This window comes from Astatotilapia calliptera, chromosome 20 (assembly GCF_964374335.1).
Source record: "Astatotilapia calliptera chromosome 20, fAstCal68.1, whole genome shotgun sequence".
Lineage (NCBI taxonomy): Eukaryota > Metazoa > Chordata > Actinopteri > Cichliformes > Cichlidae > Astatotilapia > Astatotilapia calliptera.
Window position 1 is genome coordinate 26,419,056 of NC_137441.1, and position 19,617 is coordinate 26,438,672.

At 42.1% G+C, this 19,617-nt stretch overlaps 1 protein-coding gene across 4 annotated transcripts in view; it reads left to right on the top strand.

Annotated features, from left to right (window-relative positions):
• Nucleotides 1-19,617, top strand: part of agrn (agrin) — a 257,870-nt gene that overhangs the window by 100,801 nt on the left and 137,452 nt on the right. For all 4 annotated transcript variants that reach the window (XM_026153154.2, XM_080295221.1, XM_026153157.2 and 1 more), the window contains one exon: nt 3,688-3,720. In XM_026153154.2, the coding sequence (XP_026008939.2) occupies nt 3,688-3,720 (33 nt within the window). The remainder of the gene's footprint in view (nt 1-3,687; nt 3,721-19,617) is intronic.

The window sequence follows — 19,617 nt, forward strand, 5'->3', positions numbered from 1 at the left end:
CCCGCTTCAGTTTGTTAACGCAGCCTTATTCATTCTGCTCGCTCTCTCAGAGACTTGCACACTTCTATTTGCGAGTGCCCCGCCTGCGTAAATCGTGCTAAAGGTGAAATTTATTCAACTTTTCAAAGTGGGCCAATATTTATGCATGACTTGCTCCTCATAATCACCTGCAAATTATAATAAGTAAGCAAACGCGTTCAAGAAGTGCAACTGTAATAGTAATTTTAATACCGCCAAATGCGATTTAAAGTGCTATTTGAGAAACATTTTGAGGAGAAAGGCTTTTTTAATTCTCTCTGGCCTACGGTTGTGATTCCACCTGTTTCTGCTGGATTTCTCTTCTCTCTGTTATCAGGCTGGCGAATGTTCTCACATATACAAAGCAAAGACCTCGGTTGAGGATGCTTCTCCTGGCATTTGTCAAAGATTGTCTTCCTGTCATCTTTGCTGCTCGGTCCTCCTCCAACTCACGGGTGTCAGTTACCAGGATGGGGATGGCTCATTTCTAACCTCGTCGTGTTCCCAAATCAATTCAAGCCAGACAGATTCTATTAGATTTAATACAAACTCAGTTAAAGCAAGCCAATCTTCACCTCTCAGATGACCGAGTGAAAAGAAATGTGCACTGGAGAAATTGATGAGCTGAAAGAGTCTCTATTATGCTGCCGAGAGCCCTTGCCATGTGGCCACAAGGACAGCTGGATGGGATTGTGATAGTGCTGGTAGTAGCGACGTGTGTGTGTATGTGTGTGTGTGATTGAAGGAAGGGTGTGTAACCTCAGATTCACAATTTCTGTTGTCGCCATATGGGGTGAAGCATGTTCGCACATACGCACACAGTTTGTAGCCCCCGCCCCTCCCAAATGCTTTTTTTCCCCCCTGCCAACGCGGACACACACTCACTTCATCATTCGGTATGACTATACATCAGCCAAAGCAAAGGGGAAGGTGACACACATGCAAAGATGTAGACACACACCTCTTCTGCACATGGCTAAATGTCACAGTCAGACACGTATTGATTTGCTGAAGATACAGGTTGAATGATGGCCGTGTTGTGACATTCACACAGGCACGGGAACTCACGCAGGCTTTGCGAGGCGCGAAGGGAGATGAAGATGGCTGATATGTTTATGGAGAGACCTTATCTTGTGCTTTCGCTATGGAAATGTGAAGAAATCGTTTAGCTTTCCCCCAGCATCTCAGCTGGCTTTGTGCTACACCTTCTCTGTCGTCTTCTCTTATTCTCCGTGTGCGGTAATGCGCTTTTATTGGCGTGCGTTTGTTTCTTCTCGTTTAGACGTGCATTCAAATGCAAGACAGGAAGCAGAGTCTGCGTCTGTGCACCTTTACAGCTCTTAGCACAACTTCTTCTTCTGTATCATCCTCGTGCCAATTTCTGCTCCCCCCGTTTCATGTGTTTTCTTGAAATCCCCTCAGATAGAAATCAGCTACTGTCATGACTGACTAGGAAACAGCTTCACCAGACACTTCATTATTCACCTCTAGCACCAACCTCGCCTCTCCTCTTCGCTCTCCTCATTTTTTTCTCTTGCTCGCTCGCTGGCACACACACACACACACACACTTTCGCATTCTCCCCTGAAGCCCCGGCTGTTGACAAGCAATTTTAAGTGAGCCTAAATTTAAAACTCAGCTGTGTCTCGGGATGCCGACGTGGATCGCAGAAGTCCTGAGAAAAGGCTTCGGCGGATCGGTTGACATGGGCCCCGGAAAAATGTGTTAGCAGGGTAATTGATGTGATGTGTTTTATCTTCCTCATTATCCTTCACAGTGCAGAGGCATTGGAGACATGGCTGGGTGGTTGCACAGCCGTGTGTGTTGCTGTGTTTGTTCAGCACAGGCAGCTCTGACAACTCACTGGGGCTTTGCTTAGTGAGTCAGACAGTTGAGTTGACTGCTGGAGTGCAGATGGTGGTTCATTTGGGTTGTGCTTGGACCGCCAGTACTTGGCCAGTCTTTGACCAGTGTATCATAATGCTCTTCGAGGAAAACACTAAGTTTTTTAAGGCAAAGATCGCTACTAATGGTACTAATGGTGGTAATGACCTGTAGTGTTTCTGGTGCGCACACTTTACTCGGGCTCTCCGCTTAGCTAAATACATGTTTTGTTGACACATTCTGGTCATTTTTTACTTTTATCCTTTCATAAGTCTGAAAATAAGACGCCATTTGTGGTGAATTTACTAATGAACAATCTCCATCTATCATATTTTGGAAGTTGAGTTGCTGCAGACTAACTAGCTCCAGTCCTTCCTGTCTGGCCATCCACGATGTCTCTAGTTTAGTGGTTGTAGTGATGAAATCTGAGCACACACCACCTAGAACCTGCGGCAGGCGGAGAACAGAACAGCTGCTGTCCAAGACGGTGGATTTGAATGTGCTCCACAGGATGAGGGCCTCAATGAATAGGCAGCTGATTGTGCTACTTTACTTATTATTATTATATTTAATAATTGTTTTAAGAAAGAGCATGTCTGCTTCCTTCTGTATACGTGTGCACGCGTAGCTCAGGACTGATCCTGTGTTATTTTTAATTGACATAGTATAACTCTGCAGGACGTGTGTTTACTTCACTTGTACCATATGTGTGTGCTGCCTGTATACTTGATTGTCCTCCGTTCACCACTTAAATGATCAGATGTTTAATCAGTTAGTCAAGCCACAGAAAATTAATCTACCCCAGCATGAATAGGCCATTGTTTTGCAAGAAAACTTTTTTTCCCTGGTTATAGCCACTAAAATCAGGAAATTGGCTGTTTAACATTGGAAATTGCACATTTTGGGCTTGCAGACTGAACATCTCCTAAGGCTTTGGGAAATTGCTTTTTTCACTCCTTTTTTATTTTGGCTCCTAAACAAATTGATCATCTAATTGAAAAATAATCATGAGATTAAGCAACAATGTAATAACAATTGTTAGTTTTAGCCGTGTTTCAGTTTTTAACAATAGCCCCTGTTTTTCCTGTCGAGTAATGTGGAACCAACCTCCATCAATCTTCATTATATATAAGGTTTTGTAATCAGTGCAAACGGCCTGGTCAAGTTTGCACTCATTTGCAAAGGATTCAGGTTACCTGAGAGTTTTTTCCCCCTGTGAGTGATTTTCCACACTCAGTCATTTGACACCGCAGGTCTTGTTTTATGGTTCCCATGAAACGACGAGCCTTATGTCATGGTCTGCTGGGTTTTGACCAGGACAACGGTATGATGTCATTTGATGAATTAAGGGAAAACATTCTGATTTATTATGCATATAGCTGCATGAGGGCTGGTGGGGGTCCGAGGTACACTATGACATCAGTATTGTGTAATTTCACATCTTGTCTCATACTTTTGAATCTGAAACAATAACAGACGTCTGCCTTCTCAACTCTCATGTGCTCTAATATCAAAAGTCATGCAGCGGGGTTCAGATCAGATAGACCATAGATGTAATGAATGACAATGATGATAGCGCTATCGCTGAAATGTACTTGTGTCGATTAGCTCAGCTGGATTCCTGTAGGACCCAGTCATTGCATTAGAATGTGTTAGATGAAAACGCCAAGCCCTGTCTCTTCTTTTTTTTGTAGCAACTCAATTTACTCCCTTTACTCCTGGGAAGTCGCTGAATCTCCCCAAAACTAAAAACCTATTTCTCTCTTTCTCTTTTATCTTTTTCAGACAACCCACTTCACTTCGCACCGACTGTTGATGGTAAGTCCTCAGTGGTTTCTCGCCGCTCGCCTTCATTGACCGCTGGGTTTCTGGGGGGTGCCTGGGAATAATGACCGCAGACAGCAGATCCCTGCCTTTGAAGTGGGCAGCCGTCTGTGCCGCTTTGCCAGTTTTGGCTGCCCCGCTTTTTGTCTCTGCACTGTTGGTATGGCAGGCACGTGGCCAGGCCTGCTCTGTGCTTTGATGTAAGGAGGATCTTTTGATGACTTGATTTGATCTGCTCTGCATGGCCACTTGGGCTGACGTTCAATACCTGTTACCAAAGCGCCATTCACATCTTTCTGATAAGGTCTAATAGGATGTACCCCTCCCTTTGCCGTGAGTAACGGAAGCTCTGCGCCGCACCATTTCCTCACCTTGTTATCCATATGTTCTCATCCAGCACATTTCTGGAATGAGTACAATATTTTTCAGTTGTTCCTAGTGCAGTAACATGAGCCATTAATTAAAAAAAGCAACAATTTAGTTCCAAAACAGTAGATCTCGGCACACTTTAATTGGAGAAAAACAGCTGGTTTTCGAGCTTCTATCATGAATATTTATCAGAGGCAGCACAGTGAGATAGTGTTTGATAGACTTTGATGTTTTTTGGGGGGGTTTGCTACACTGACAGATAGCCAGGGATGGACTCCTACTAGTTCTGAAGGTGTTGTATCATCCCGCTTGTGTGCAGGCTACAAAGCCGGAGGTTTTGAAGAGAGAAAACACGAAGAGAAAAGGTTTCTAATGATCCCAAGGCTGGCTGATGCCGGGGACAAAAGGCCACAGTATGGGTTTGCTGAATCTGTTTCTGATAATTGCTCAATCACTCGCCCCATAGGCCGGCTTGTTTGGAAAAGCAGTTTGTGAAAGATGTCAGCTTAAAAAAAAATGCGTCAAATAAGAGGTGGTTTGTGATGAATGTAATTGTGAACAGCCTATTGTAGGGACAATAGGGTGCTCACTGTCAGTCCAAAATGGTTTCAACAAATAATTGTGCTTGATTGAAGCATTTCTCAACTCTGCCTCACCTCAGCACCTGAGGAGTACATGCGCTGTGTAGTTTTCTTTTTTTTTTATTCATCTTTTGTGCCTCATCACAAAACACTGGAGATTCAATTGCAGTCGGCACAGCTTACAGCAGCTATTTGTTTTTGTTTTAATGACAGACGAAATTGACTTGACAAATGATTATATCTTACAGAGAGGACTCTATTTGTCTGCTTTTCAAGCAAATATTGCCATAAAATTTGGCTCGCCGCTGGGAAAATGAGAAATAGTATGCAGGCACCGAAACAGCCCATTTCTGTCCTCCATTGAATTTTCCCGTACAAAAGAAATAACGCCCTCCTTATCGATCGGGCCACTCATTTCCCATGTATTAAAGTTTTTGCTGTCTGAAGGGCACAGTTTGTTTCTGCACTAGTCAACCGTTTAAAAGCTGCTGCTAGCCCTTAATTACATTTCCAATAGTTCTGTAGGCTTTCCATCAGCAGCCTATGCTGTTTTAATATGCCAAGCAAAACAAAAAGCAAAGTTTCCAATCAGCAGGGTAAGTCTGCCCTGTGGGACCCAGTTTCTCTGGGTCATTTAACGCTGAAGAGATTAGCGAGACAATTAGAGTTGGCCCAAATACAGCAGTAGGCCACTTTTTGGAGACGTATGGTTTTAGTAGCAGTGGAGGGGTGATTTAAAAGATGCTGCAAACCAGCAGAGGGCTAATATAGCTCTGCCATTAGTCAAATCAGCTCCAAAAGGAACAAAGCTTGTTCTACTGAACTTGTCCTCGATGCCAAGGACGCTCACTCCGCCGCTCTCTCCAGTACTTAATTACAGGAAATCACAGAAAAGATACCAAGGAGCCTGCATTTTTAAACAGCCTAGTTTGTCTCTGAAAAGCCGTTTATGAGACGACCTTATTAGCGAGAGGAGATTCTGCAGAAAGTAAAGGAATTTGTTCTGCAAATTAGAGCGAGAATCTTGGGAGCTTACTGGGGGGAAAAAAATGCGGGTTCGGCACAACATAAGCAAAGCTCTCACGTGATATTTATGGCGTGCGCCACCCGCAAATAGCTGATGAGTCCTCCCCAATGAATGGCCTATAATCACCAGTCAAAAAAAGTGACAAAAGTCACAAAGCAGCCTTTAATTAGGCTCTTTCTTTGAAAGCTCAACGCAGCAGTTGCTCAGCTCTGGCCATACTCATTATTGCCTGTCGTCTCCTGATAATAAGACAGTTGTTGCATGTTTGGCCAAAGCTAAAAAGCTCATAGAATTTGCAGCTTGAGGGATTAATACTGGACTTTGGAAATTAGGGTTGAATGAGAGAAATTCTTGACGAATGAGGCGCTTGCCTCCCAGCTGTTAGCAACCACATGCAGAGAAAACAGAAAATGCTCATCCGCTTGTTAAGGACATGCAAAGGAGACACTGGTAATAATACATGTAGTCTCTTTTAAGACTTATGAAGGTTTTTTTTTAAGTTATGCCACTTGAACAAAATAGACTGTGTGTCAGAATGAGTGTTTCTCTGGAGATGTACCCTTCGTTTCCTCCTATTACAAGCTTAGGTAGCTGAACAAGGACCAAACAAGATTCAAAATAGGCCAGACCATCACTATAAAGGAAGTGTAATGGGAGAGTCGAGCCGCAGACAGTTCAGAGGTCTCCTGTGACTGCAGCCGTGTTCAGCACCGCCTGCCTGGAAAGAGCCCATTCGCTGTGAATCTTCCATTTCACATTTGTCACTGACAGCTCTCTCCAGAGGATGCTCCTCACTGACAGTCAAAATAAACTCCTGGGCTGAAACGTGATTTGATCTAAGACGGTGGGACGCTTGTTAAAAAAAAGTGCCGGCGGGCTCACTTAGACTTTGTGAACACTACCCAGAACTGACACAACTGCTTTTCGGCTCTGCGAGAACAGTACAGTAACCAAGGGCTCCACACCCATTACCCCCTCAGACACACACACGACCCTCCTGTAATTTATTCTGGGAGCCTTTCCCTGTGTTCTTGACAGTAAGCCTGACTCAGAGAGAGGCAGAATTAATTATGACTCCTCGGCCTATCTTAATTAAATCTTTTCACATCACAGATTTTACACAACAGAGGCAAAGTATCTACCTCATCTTTTAGCCAGGGCGGGGCTGTCGGCTGAGAAAGTCTCACATCAAGATATCAAAGGTACACCGTAAAGTTGCCTCTCTAGGATTATAATTTAACAGAAGAGTTGTCATGTCCGGCTTTTAACAGGGCGCAGCTTGTTAGCTCGCTGTTGTTGAGGCTGCTGGGGAAAGCAAGCAGCCTTGACTTTATCTGCGGGAAGTTTGTTGCCCTTTAAAAGTACACAGACATCTCAAACTGCACAGCTGAACTCTGTAGCCTCGCTTCGGCCCACCCTGCTTCATGTCAGCAGGACTCAATAGATGCTTATGTGAGCAACAAGCAAGCAGAATATATTTTTTGATAAACGCAGGTGAAAGACATCAGAATTAGCCGAATATCCTAAAACCCCCGCATCTAACCATTCATCATTGACAGCCTTCCCACACAGACCCGCCTCGACTCACCTCGGCTTCCCAGTATCGATCGACCAAGATGGGCTAGAAGCAGCCGTCCAAAGAGAGAAAAACAAAAATGTTAGCCAGAGAGGCGAGAAATGAGTGGGCTGAAGCGGTAAAGCGCGGCACTATTTTCTTTTGATTTCCTATGACACAGAGTAATTGTTGACACAGTTAGTGATGCTGGCATTCTTTGATATGTCCCCCAGCTGTTGGAGCAAACCTCACCGATTGTTGATGCAGGTTAGTCAGGGACCTTGGACCTTGTGAGGATCAGCAGTTCTTTGATGTGGATGTACATCACACTGAGCTATCTTTGGCTGTGATCTGAAAGCTTGTCAGCAAGCATCCCTGAAAGTCATGTCTGATTTAGAGGTTTCGATCTCTGATGGCTGCTCTGATTGTTGGAAAATAAATAGTAAAGGAAAGGATTAAATACAAAAGTATTCATGCCATATGTTCATCCAGTGTTTTCTTTTTTCTTTTTTTAAATGCACTCTTTGGCGCATGTAGCAATACAACTTAACACAGTTGTGGCAGCTTTCTTTGTTTTGCTCCAGAAGTCACGCGTTTAAAATTCATCCAAACTATGCAGGCTTGAATTTGCTTATTATTTTCCCCATTCTTTACGATGAAGTAGGAGATTTAAAAATCAGGCAGTAAAAGAGCAAACAAAACACATTTCCATTCTTCTCAGTCTCCAAAATGAAATCGAAGGAGTGACATTAGCAGGATAAACAAAACCTCATTGACTGTAAGAATCCATTGCAGCTAATTAATAGTTTCAAGCAGCTTATCGAAGCCCTTATCACTCAGCGTGGCAGTGCAGAGGGATGCTGAAAGCCCACCCTTCCCCAGCTCCGTGTCATATTTTGAAAGTAATTAGCATGCAGAATTGGCTAATGTCACTTTAAATGAGCTCTCCGTGTTGGTCGCATGTTGACGGCGAACGTGGCTATTCAGCGGCAGTGAAAGGCCGTGCTGCTCGCTCGGTCTCATTAACACAGCAGCAAGTTATTTTAAATCGGGACGCAGTCAACGCTCCACTTTAAGCTGTGATGGGCAGGCGCTAATTTAATTGTTGGGTGGCAGTGTCAGAAAATAACCACATTGGTAAGTGTAACCAATGCGACGAATTTCATTGTCAGGTTGTTAATTAGAGGAAAATAAGTGGCCCGGCACGTCGATGTGTTCTAGAGCAATATTGCACAGTGATATCCTGCTATTAGCGGAGTCCTGCATCGCAATCAGCGTTTCCCTTATTAAGAAGTGCAAGTTAAAGGAGGCTTTTTGCTCAGCAGCTGACAATATCTGCACCGTTTGCACAGATACTGTATGTCTTAGTTTCCTGCAGAAGCTGTGTTTGCTGTGAGAGCCAGACATCTGCAGTTCACTGCTCGCTTTCTCTCTCTCTTGTTCTGTCAGACACACACACACACACACACACACACACACACACACACACACACACACACACACACACACACACACACACACACACACACACACACTCTTACTCTCTCCTGAACATTTCACCCTGTGCTTCTTGTTTTTCTTCACTCAGCCAGAAACATTGTTTACAGATTGCAGTTGAACTTCAGGATGTGTGCATGAACACACATGCACTCCATACACACACACACACACACACACACACATTACAGAACCCCTAAGATCTGATTTTACACTTTGTATCAGCTTTTATCTGAGTGTTTGTGTATGTGCCATGGGAATGCCAGCGTGTGTGCGCTCTTCCTGTGTCTTGAGTTTGCATTTTGAGTTTGTTGTGCGTCTGTTCCTTGGGGGCTCGTACACAGGGAGGGCTGGAAACTATCCATTGTGAACATCCCACCCTCCGTGTGACCCTGAAACACAAACGCGTGATGACAAACACTAGCTCACACCTACACATGGTTTTAAAATGTGGTGAACTGAACAACAATCTCATATTGTAAGTAAAAGTGTTGGTAGTTTGTTTACCTTCTGTGTAAGTAGATTTATTGAAAGGTCACACAAACAGCGGGTTGCTCTTTGCCTACATTTGTTGTCATCACTGCTTTTCATTTGACGTCCTGGCCTGGAACCCTTGACATCAACCAGATTGCGTGTGTGTTAGTGTGTGTGTGTTGAATGCATGTGTTCTGCTCTACTGGATACAATTACAACACATTGACGCATGAGCCAGCAACATGTCACTGACACCATTTTACGCACTGCAATTTTTTTTCACAGTACACAGCCAAACACGCACACAGAAGTGGGAATTTCATCTAGGTGTGTGTGTGTGTGTGTGTGTGTGTGTGTGTGTGTGTGTGTGTGTGTTGGAGGCTCTGTACAGCATGTTGATCGCTGCCCTCTCAGTGAGCTTTAATAAGATTTATGATAGCAGGGAGTGCGACAGAGGGAAGAAGATATTGAGACAGAGAGAGAAACAAAGAGAAAAAGACTAAATCACTTGAATCATTTTAATGCTACTGTTCAGTTCTTTCTCATTGTGTGGAGAAAATCATGGGTACACACACACACACACACACACACACACACACACACACACACACACACACACACACAAATGCTGTAGCAGGGGAGTAAATGAAGGCGACATATTATACTGCATGTTATATTCTGACATTGCAGCCAGAGGCAGGGCAGTGGGTAAAAATAGAAGAGAATAAAACATTTCAGTGTTTACCCTCTTGTTAAAGTTTAAAATAGCATTTATATGCATTTATAGAGGATTTATGCATCTCATATGTATATATACATGTATGCTTTGGGAATGCTAAATTGGGATGGCTGGATTTGCCCTTCGCTGGTCGCATAGAGCCTACAACATCTTGTACGAGGCAAGAATAATAACAAAGCTGACTTTTGAGGGGTATTTACATTTGTATTGTTGCATGAGTCAGACATAAAAGTCTTTGCATACAACTTTCATTTACTGGACGTTATTTTGCACGTGAGCCACGTTTTTGAATGAAAAACATTTTTCCCTAATGAACTGCCTACTCAGAACTTTGCAGCGTTGCTCAGGGCTGAACACAAAGCTCCACGTAAATGACATTGATGGATGATACCGCATATTAAATGCGTAATATAAATTAAATTTGTTGCATCGACATCTTAAGATAGCATTGTGATGGATTTCAGATTTAATGGTATGTCTCTTGCACAAAAAACAGCCAATTGTAGATGATTCTACAACTTGAAAGTTGAAAAATCAACGATATTAGCAACCATGCTTTCACATTTTTAGATATCAAATAGCTTCTGTGCTTTATAGGCAGCAAGTCACAATGAATCTAGTGAGGAATTTTACTGCCATGCTTGGAGTTTCATACGATCAACAGAGTCATAAATTGCAGACCTGAGCATGAAGATTAAATACACAGGTATGGAAACGTGGAAAAGTGTCTATATATATGTTGGGTCAGCTCATGTTAGAGGCAAATTCATTTCCTCCAGACTTTGTTTGTATTTTTGAAAAAATATTTTCTATACATTAAAATAATTACATTACCTCACCCTGTTTCTTAGCCATACACCTATGTGTCAGCACAAAGAAGCACAAATAAAGTGTGCTTTGTGTTCTGACAACTTCACATTCGCCCACTGGTGCATTTCCATAACCAGAGAGAGAAAGAAAGAAAAAAGAAGTAGAACAAAGAATTGTGGATAATTTGAACACTTTAGCTGTTGTGTTTAGTCTTCGAACGAAAGAAAGATTGAAGTTATCTGTGTTTGCTGATTATAGTGAATGAGCATGTAAGCCTCGGAATGTGTAATTTGTTTATTTGAATAGGTTTTATGTTGGGCGAACAGTCATATTTCTGCACTCACGCGCTGTGACGAGCACGGAAAAACAGAAAGTTCTTTGAAAAATGTCAGAGGTTTCCAATAATAACCAACAGGCGTGCTGGTGTGTGTCTGTATGTCTGCACTCATTCACTTTTGCTTGTTTATCCACTAGAGTTTCATGCACCCTAGTGCTCTCTGTAACTCCATAATTAGGGGTTGTTGTCACTAAAGGCAAACACTGTCTGTGTATGTGTGTTTGCGACCGTGTGTGCTGTGTGTGCTATTTGAGCTTGAGGACATTGCTTCATTTGCAGTAAATGGATGGTTGCCCCGACTCCATTTAAGGTCAGAATTAAGTGTTGTGCAGAAGAAGAAAAAAAGAAGATCTTAAACATATATTGAGACTCAAAAAACTTTTTCCCTATTAAAATGTGAAGCGGGTGGTAAACTAGTGGTTTTTAAAGAGGGGATTTAACTAATTTTTCTCATTGGCTGATAGTTGTACTCTAAGACTGTATACAGAAATGGACACAGACTCACAAGTGACCATATTTGGATGAGAGGGTGCAGTTATTAGCTGGTGCTAGCAAGTTTAGTCACACAGATTAATGTCAGATTAAACATCATTAATCATCACGCAGATTGAGACAAGGCTGCTGTAAATATGAGAGAAGTTTTTGGTATAGTGCTACATACTGTTTTGCAACCATTTTAATGCTAATGACTGATAGCTACTTCTAGCTACCACTGGTCAATCGGTGGTGGAATACACACTTTTACCTTGCTGCGGGCATGGGGTCACTGAATGGTTTCTAGGCCTGCATGAATAAGGCTTTAGCAATCAATTTAACAGTGACTTGCAGAACCTTCCAGCAACCATTTGCAAACTAGTCAGAGAACGCATATCTTTTTCCTTCGGGCCCGGTGCTTGCCTTAATCTTAATGTGTGTAGGTTTAAGGCATAAAGCAAAGTAAACAGGTGAGCGACATTAAAAAATGAACCTTCTATACCATTGTCCTCAAGTAGAAAATCATTTATGGAAAGTCAAATAGCTTTTTTAAAGTCTGTCTATCTGTGATTTCAAGAGTATATTGCAGTTCATAGCATTTAAAGAAATACTGAAAGGGTTTATTACTCGTGCGCACAGGATTCAGCATTATTGTAGCATTATTATTATTGCAGTTGTGATTCTCATCCTAGCACCACATCTTTTTGGCAGTCCAACAATAAATCTCTGGAGTTCTTTAAATATTTTTAAAAAAGGTAAAAGTCAATATTCCATGAAATGCATTTTTATGTGAATTTGTCGCACCTGCAGTATGAAAAATTGTGTGTCCATCGCTCCAGTAGCAATACAGTTGTTTTTAATTTTGTTGACAAACGACACAACTGCAAGCACAGGCGCGAGCGCACCTCAAAGTGAAAGTGTGTTATACGTTTGCGTCTTGCTTGATATATGGTTCAGCGCGTCGTGTCTCCAATAACAGCAGAACATTCAGTTTCATGAGACGTGCGCACACATGCAGTCAACATGTGGAAATTCATTGTGAGTGAGCTCACGTCTCGCACAGGCACGCACACACTCCTGTAGGAAACAAGGCATCTAGTGTGAGTCCCTCCACATGTGATATGTATTAGCAGTGACATTTCCCACTGGTGTCGAACAGCTCCTATCTCCCACAGCTGTCTCCTACCACACTGCACACTACAAAAACTTCTTCTACAGTAACAAATAAGTTATCTCAGAGTGTTCAAATCAAAAGTACAACACTGCAAATTGGAGCTTAATATTAGTAGCAGTAATTTCCTAAATCAAGTATCGGATTGATCCACCTCCGCTTCATTAAGATGCCGTAGCTCGATTCAAGGACACAATCATAAGTGGCGGTGTTTTAGATTCCTGTTTTTTAGGTACTGTCTGACAGGTTAAATCAGTGTTTAATCAGCTGCAGTACCGTGCAGCTCTATTCGTTATCATTTCCTCTCTTTATGCTGCTCCCTGGAAAAGAAACACACACACACACATACACAGCCAGAGACTAAACTACAGTCTCAAGCCTCAGACACAGCCCTTCCTTCCATATACTGTATACACGCATACGGAACAGTACCAAAGTACCCCGAGCATCGACCCCCAACTCCCACCCTCCCACCGTGGCTACAGCATTCCACTGCATTTTTGTCTACAGCAAATGTTGCACAATACATATGCATGTGTACGGGCTCCTGAGAGTGAAAAAAGTGTGTGTCTAATTCAGTCCATTAGTCGTGGATGCTACTCATGCATGGTACTTAGATGGAGGAAATTGGAGGCATGCAGATGCACCAGTGCTGATGTGGGAGAGCAGATTTAGTTTAACAGTGGCTCACAGGCCGTCTGGAAGTATGTAAAGGAGGACGAAGGAAGGAAGTGCTAGCGCTTACATTGACAGCAGCTTGGAAAACAGCAGTTCTTAATGTAGGGATCAGGATTAAATGAATATTTGTATATTTCTTATTACTTATTACTATTCCAGAGATCAGTTGTTTGTTTGGTTGTTTCACACTGCTGTATGTAAACTCTGGGCACAAGGAGACCTGAATTTGCATTAGTTAAGGGTTCACGAGCAATAACTGTTGAGAGCCACATTGGTAACAGATCTAAGAATCAATGAGCACACCACTGAAAAGAAACAACAATAAACAGTAAGAGTCAAGTGAATAGGGTGGGAGAAAACAATAGGAAAGAAAGGAAGTAGGAAGGATGGGGGAAATGGCGAAAGAAAATACAGATAAGGAGAAGGAGAGTGAAAGCAGAAAAATAGGTAAACGGGCAGGTAAGAAATTGGGAGAGCGAGGGCATGAGGGGAGCAACTTAAATACAAGCACTCCCACCGTCCTGCATACTGTGAATATTAAGTTAAAATCATTCAGAATTGACATGAACTGAAGTTCTTTCTCGATTTATCTTCCTTTACCTCCTTCCCCCCCCTCTCCCTGCTTCCTCTGAAATCCCTTCCCCTTTGCCCTTGGAGGGGGGGGGGGGACTTAGCACCTTCAGTGTGCGTATGAGAGTAAACGTGAGTGTGCGAGTGTTTGTAAGACGCAGATAGAGAAATTTAATTAAAACAGGTTTTCCAGTCGGTGCTTCTTATAGGCTGCACTTTCTCCTGCACTCTTTTGAGGAGGTCCCACACTGCAGTGCTCAGTCAGTAGATCAGCTGTTCTGTGTCTTTTCAAAGGCCAACATCAGCCATTGACTTTCAATAAAGCGTGGATAGCAATCAAAAATCAAGCTAACGATTGCATGGCTGCGTTACACCGCGCTGAATGGATGGCCATTGGAGTATGTCCTGAGTTGTGTTTAAGCACAGCATGTGGTCACGGCATTTATGTCTACAAAGGGGTGGAGTTTAATTCAGACTCAGAGCCATGTAACGCACATCAATCCCCTGAGAGGCAGTATATTTCCTTTTGTTCAAAATGAGACTTTTATGTGCAAGCAGGAGAAGCAAAGGGGGGAAAAAAAGAATGTGCAATTACTTCAGCACCATGCTGGGTTCATCTGATGCCACGTTACGATTCAATCACCTCCCCAGCCCCCACCAACCAGTTCCATTATAGCTGAGAGGAACAGGGATTGGGTTTGGTGATGATATGAAGCTCCCTATTTTTGTCTTTCAATCAGATAACAGTCCTTTGGGGGTTTTTTTTCTTCTCCTTGAGTAGCCTGTCTGAAGAGAATCTGAATGGCAGCCAGGTTCAGGAGTCCTGAAAGATGGCCGCACAGGTCAGGAGCTCCTGCACTGAGGCAGACCAGAGATGGGGCCGAATGGCAGCCAACAAACACACACACACTCATGGACACACACCTTCTGTTCCTGGGGCAGTTTTAGATTGGTCACAGTAGTCCTCCTGCAAAAGATGAGATATGGTAATGGAGGAAGCAGCTAGCTTCAGGGACTGAAAACATACACACACACATTGTCATTAATGTGCATCAACACACCCTCTAGCCAGCGCAGGTAAACAAACAGGGTGTTTGTCAAAGGATGTGCCATAAAGCCAACTTAAGTATGAGACGATAACTATGCTTTCCCTGCTGCTCATGACCAAATACAATTGAATGCAAACCAAACCAGATTATAATTGACTTTTTTGCTGTATACACTAGCACATATGGAGTAAATAATGATACACGGTGAATTATGATCCAATCCAGGGCTGTTCAGTGGAAGGTTGGGGGTACTGTTGATGTCTTTGGAGGCTTTTCACAGAGTCCCCGTGAAGTTGAATTTTGCAAACAGCCATGCATATTTAACTCCCCTAGATGCAGCTTTGAGAAACTTTTTAAATTTTTAAACGTCACAATCTGCAACATTTTCATATAAATTCATGCCTGTTTTGCAGCTCCTGTCTGCACACCATTGATTTTATGTACTGAATTATTGAGTGTATATCTAATCGTAGAAAGTTTTTCATTTGATGTTCTGAACTCTGCGGAAAAAGCTGCTGTCATGCAGGAAATGATGCGTTTTACATAAACAATTCATACGAACACAATACTAGTCCTTGTCAGAAAAAGTGTGTTTAGTCATACATTAATTCATTAACAGTAAATAAAGGAAAATGATGTCCATTTAGTATTTGATTGTTGTTAATAATGCTAATATATAAATAAATAAATTACCAAAACACTGATTTCAAACACGCTAAAATTCCCCATACAGCTCAAGGGAAACTGCAGGTTTGAGTTTGTGTTATGAGCAGTTCCTTCGATAGGGCAAACAGTACATGCACACTGCGAAAATAAAAGTCTTCATTAGCACGCTGCTACCGGTAATCATCAGATTAGATGCTTAAAAAAATAGTGGAATTGGAAAAATGCGAGCTATTCGTTCCCTTGCTATGAAGGTTTTGAGAAAATCATACTTTCTTAAATCCTGTCTTCTTCATGATCTTACCCATTTCTGTCACAGAACACATTATGCTAATGGACAGAGGCAAGCCCTGCTCTGTCAAAGAGCTGCTGCTTTTAGAGGGAGTGTTCAGGTTCATCAAGTTTTAATGAGCCAGGAGAGAAATCAGCAGAGACATCTCACACTTCACTTTACCCCAGCACTCTTCTGAAGTCTGTGCAGCACACAGGTACAGCAGAGCTGTCAGTTTTTCGCAGTTCTCTCTTATTTAGGAAAAGGCTTTTAATCTAGATTAAACAGCTAATATTGCACATAATGAAAAACAGGATTATCACGGTAATACCTTTCGCTTTTCCCAAGAAAAGGAGGCTCGGCAGATGGGATGTAAAAAGTCTTTAGTTTGAATGGTGTTTTTACTGTTGGTCCTCAGGGGGGGGGATGTGTATTTTTAAGAAAGATATGCAGCAGTCTTTCAAATATAGTCATATATTTTTATTTAAATATTTTCAGTGCTTTTTTTGTTGCTTCTACTTGGAAAACCATTATTTTGGGCATTTTGAGTGAGCCAAATTCAACAGATGGAGCTTGGTTGGGATCAGGCAAAGACATCAAAAACATTTCAGATCAGATAGGATAACGGCAGCAGAAAAGACGCTGTTGATAAGACCACAGCAAACACAGACGGAAGATAAACCTGATTTCTTTATCTTCTCTGTTGACTTGTTTTCTTCCTTACTTGGAAATCCAAGATGAGTGCTTCACTTTGAAATGTCATTTCACAGCACAGCTCAAATGCATTTACCGCCATGATGCATATCATCACATATTTGACCATGACATTTTGTCAAGCAGACCTCCTTTACGGCATGTTTCTTTTACATACTGATGCCAAGATTACAGTTTTTGTTTCCCACATTAGTCTCTGATAGCAAGAGTTATTCTAATGGAAGGCTTTGCGCACCACTGTGTGAGCAGATCTCTCTTTAATCAGTCCGGCTTGCTAAATTTCACATATGGAGGTAACATATGTAACACAGACTTCAGCACGAAGCTGTGCCGTGATGCTTCTGTGCGCTTCCATCCTGTTATGCTAAGAAAGAGACACCAGAGTTCATACTATATTTGCAGCAGCAGCAGCAGCAGCAGCGTAGCACACTCCAGCTATTTAACAAGGCTTTACTCACTCTGAATGTAAACATATGTAGGGCCAGGTGGGAAAAAGAAGCCATAACTCAGGTTGTGCCATCTCACTGAGCTGCGCCTCACTTGGAAACTCTGTCTTATGGAGATATATTACACTCTTTAAAGCAGTTGCACTGTGGACGCATACAATATGAACTGCACTGGGGTAATATGACCAGAGGCTGTATCAGTGAGCAGAATCAAAAGTAAAGATCACAATTTCTCTGCTCCTTGCCTTGAGGTACACACGCACACAAACTGAACCACACACACCATCTGCATTCACAGTTTGAACTTCTGCTGTGTGGTAGAAGGTGCAGTGACACACAAGAGAAAAATACACTTCATATTGTATTCCACACAGATATGCAACTTTAAACCATTGACGAAAGATAAGGCACTAATTGGAACTCTTTGTAATGTAAAGACAACTTTACTCTTTTTAATACAGAATCATTCATTTAGCGCGATTAAGCATCTCATTTACACTACTGGATATTTTGTATTTATAAAAACTCAGTGTAATCGTGTGAAGACATAAGAAACGCCCGTAATCACCATCCAACACCAGACATCAATAACAATATTGAAGCAGCAGCAGCTTTTCTAGTGCTCAGTAAGAAAAACTCTGGGAGGCCATGCAGTAGGTATGCATAGTGTTGAAACAGCACCTGAAAGAAATCAAAGCCTCCTGCAAAACAGGCAAAAACTAGTCAGCATTTTAGAAATTGAAGTACGTGCTCACAAATACCCTCTTAGGCTTTTCATCATTTCCCTGCTTTACTTCATTTTGTTTTGGGAGAATTCTTGAAATATCACAATTGTGTATGGTAGGATAAGGACTCAAGGAGAGTCAAGGATTATGCAAGATTGCTCCTGCATTGCATAAGCTAATATACTGTAAAGTCTCATTGGCTTTATGGTGGGGCCATATGCTCCTGCCTAAGGGCCCAACGGGGGATCACCATGAGCAGGATGTATTCTGTTATTAAGATACCAGGTGCAACATTTTAGACTCGTCACTCTCACCTCCATGGAATAAAGGATTAATATATGGTGTGTGTCTCAGGTGTGAATCAGACTTACTCTCCCAACTCCGAAAATGTAAATATGGAAAGGTTGATCAAACTATTGTATCAGTCTGTCAGATGCTGAAGTCTGGGTGTAGACAGTAGGAGTTCTGGTTGAACAGGGAATTGGTGTAAAGATTAATAATGAGAGAGTGTCAAAAGAGTGACAGGAGAAAAATGAGGATGGGATTGATGAGTGTATAGATGGATCGTGTGTGCGTATGCGTGTCGGGGCCGGTACTACCTGTTCTACCTTAGGAGATAATAACTCAGTCCGACGAGCTTGCAGAGACATTGCTCAGTAGGATCACTTGTCTAGGCTGGAATATTCAAAAGGTCCTTTTAAGGATGAACATTTTGAAACTCTCCAAGTCATTATCTCCATATTTCAACTTGGTACGTTGAGGTGAATTTATTTGCTCGTGTCATCGATTGAAGTTTCATTAAGCCTTAAATTTTTCAAAGTGTTTTACAGCAGACTTGCCTTTGATGCAGCCATAAAATGCCACTGGTGCTTACGTTCACGTCAGTCACATTACTTACATGAGACCTTATAGAGAGGTCGGCAGCCAGTTCCGAAAAGTTGGGGAGCTCACGATTGATGAAGGAAAAAAAACAGCGGTCTTACTACTTGTCGTGATGCAGCTCAGCTGGGTCTTTAATTCAAAGTTCATGCCCCCAGTTTGCAGACGATCAGTTAAAAATTGCTCTCAAGTTAAACATTGTTAACATCGTTATTATCATTAATAACCCTGATGATGACATCATTAGGCGGTTCAGTAGACTTTCTGCAGTTTTTTTCACACGCTGAATAGCGTCCCCTGACTAATATATCAACTTGACACATGAAAACAGTGGTGTGCCCCTTTAAGGCCACAGACACTTTGTGGTGAAATACAATCTTTTTCTTCCTTTTATTGTGCCAGTGTGACAGCACTGGTACATAAATGTTCTCATTTATTATTTTATTTTTCATACTGAGGGAGTCATTTAAAATTAAAACCAAATCCTATCCACTCTACATTCCCACCGAGCGGTGTGTGAAATAATAAAAAAGACAGAAATTACGTTGTCAATTACTTCTAATTTCATTTGCCTTTATGGGAGCTTTCCAGCTGAAAATTGTTTGATTTTGCCCTCTGCTGTTCCACAGTGATATCTTGATTTGCAAAACATAAAATGTGCACTGAATAATGAGGTAAAATTTGGTCAAATCAAAGCGTGACCTCTTAAACTGTTAATATATATAAAATATATTTGCCATGGCCAACACAAGTCTCAGTTCTCTCCTGCCATTGATTGCTGCTAAAGTGCGGAAAGGTTGGAGATGTGTACCTCGCCACCTCGAAAGTTATTAAATAACATTCGGTGGCGGGGCAGATGGAT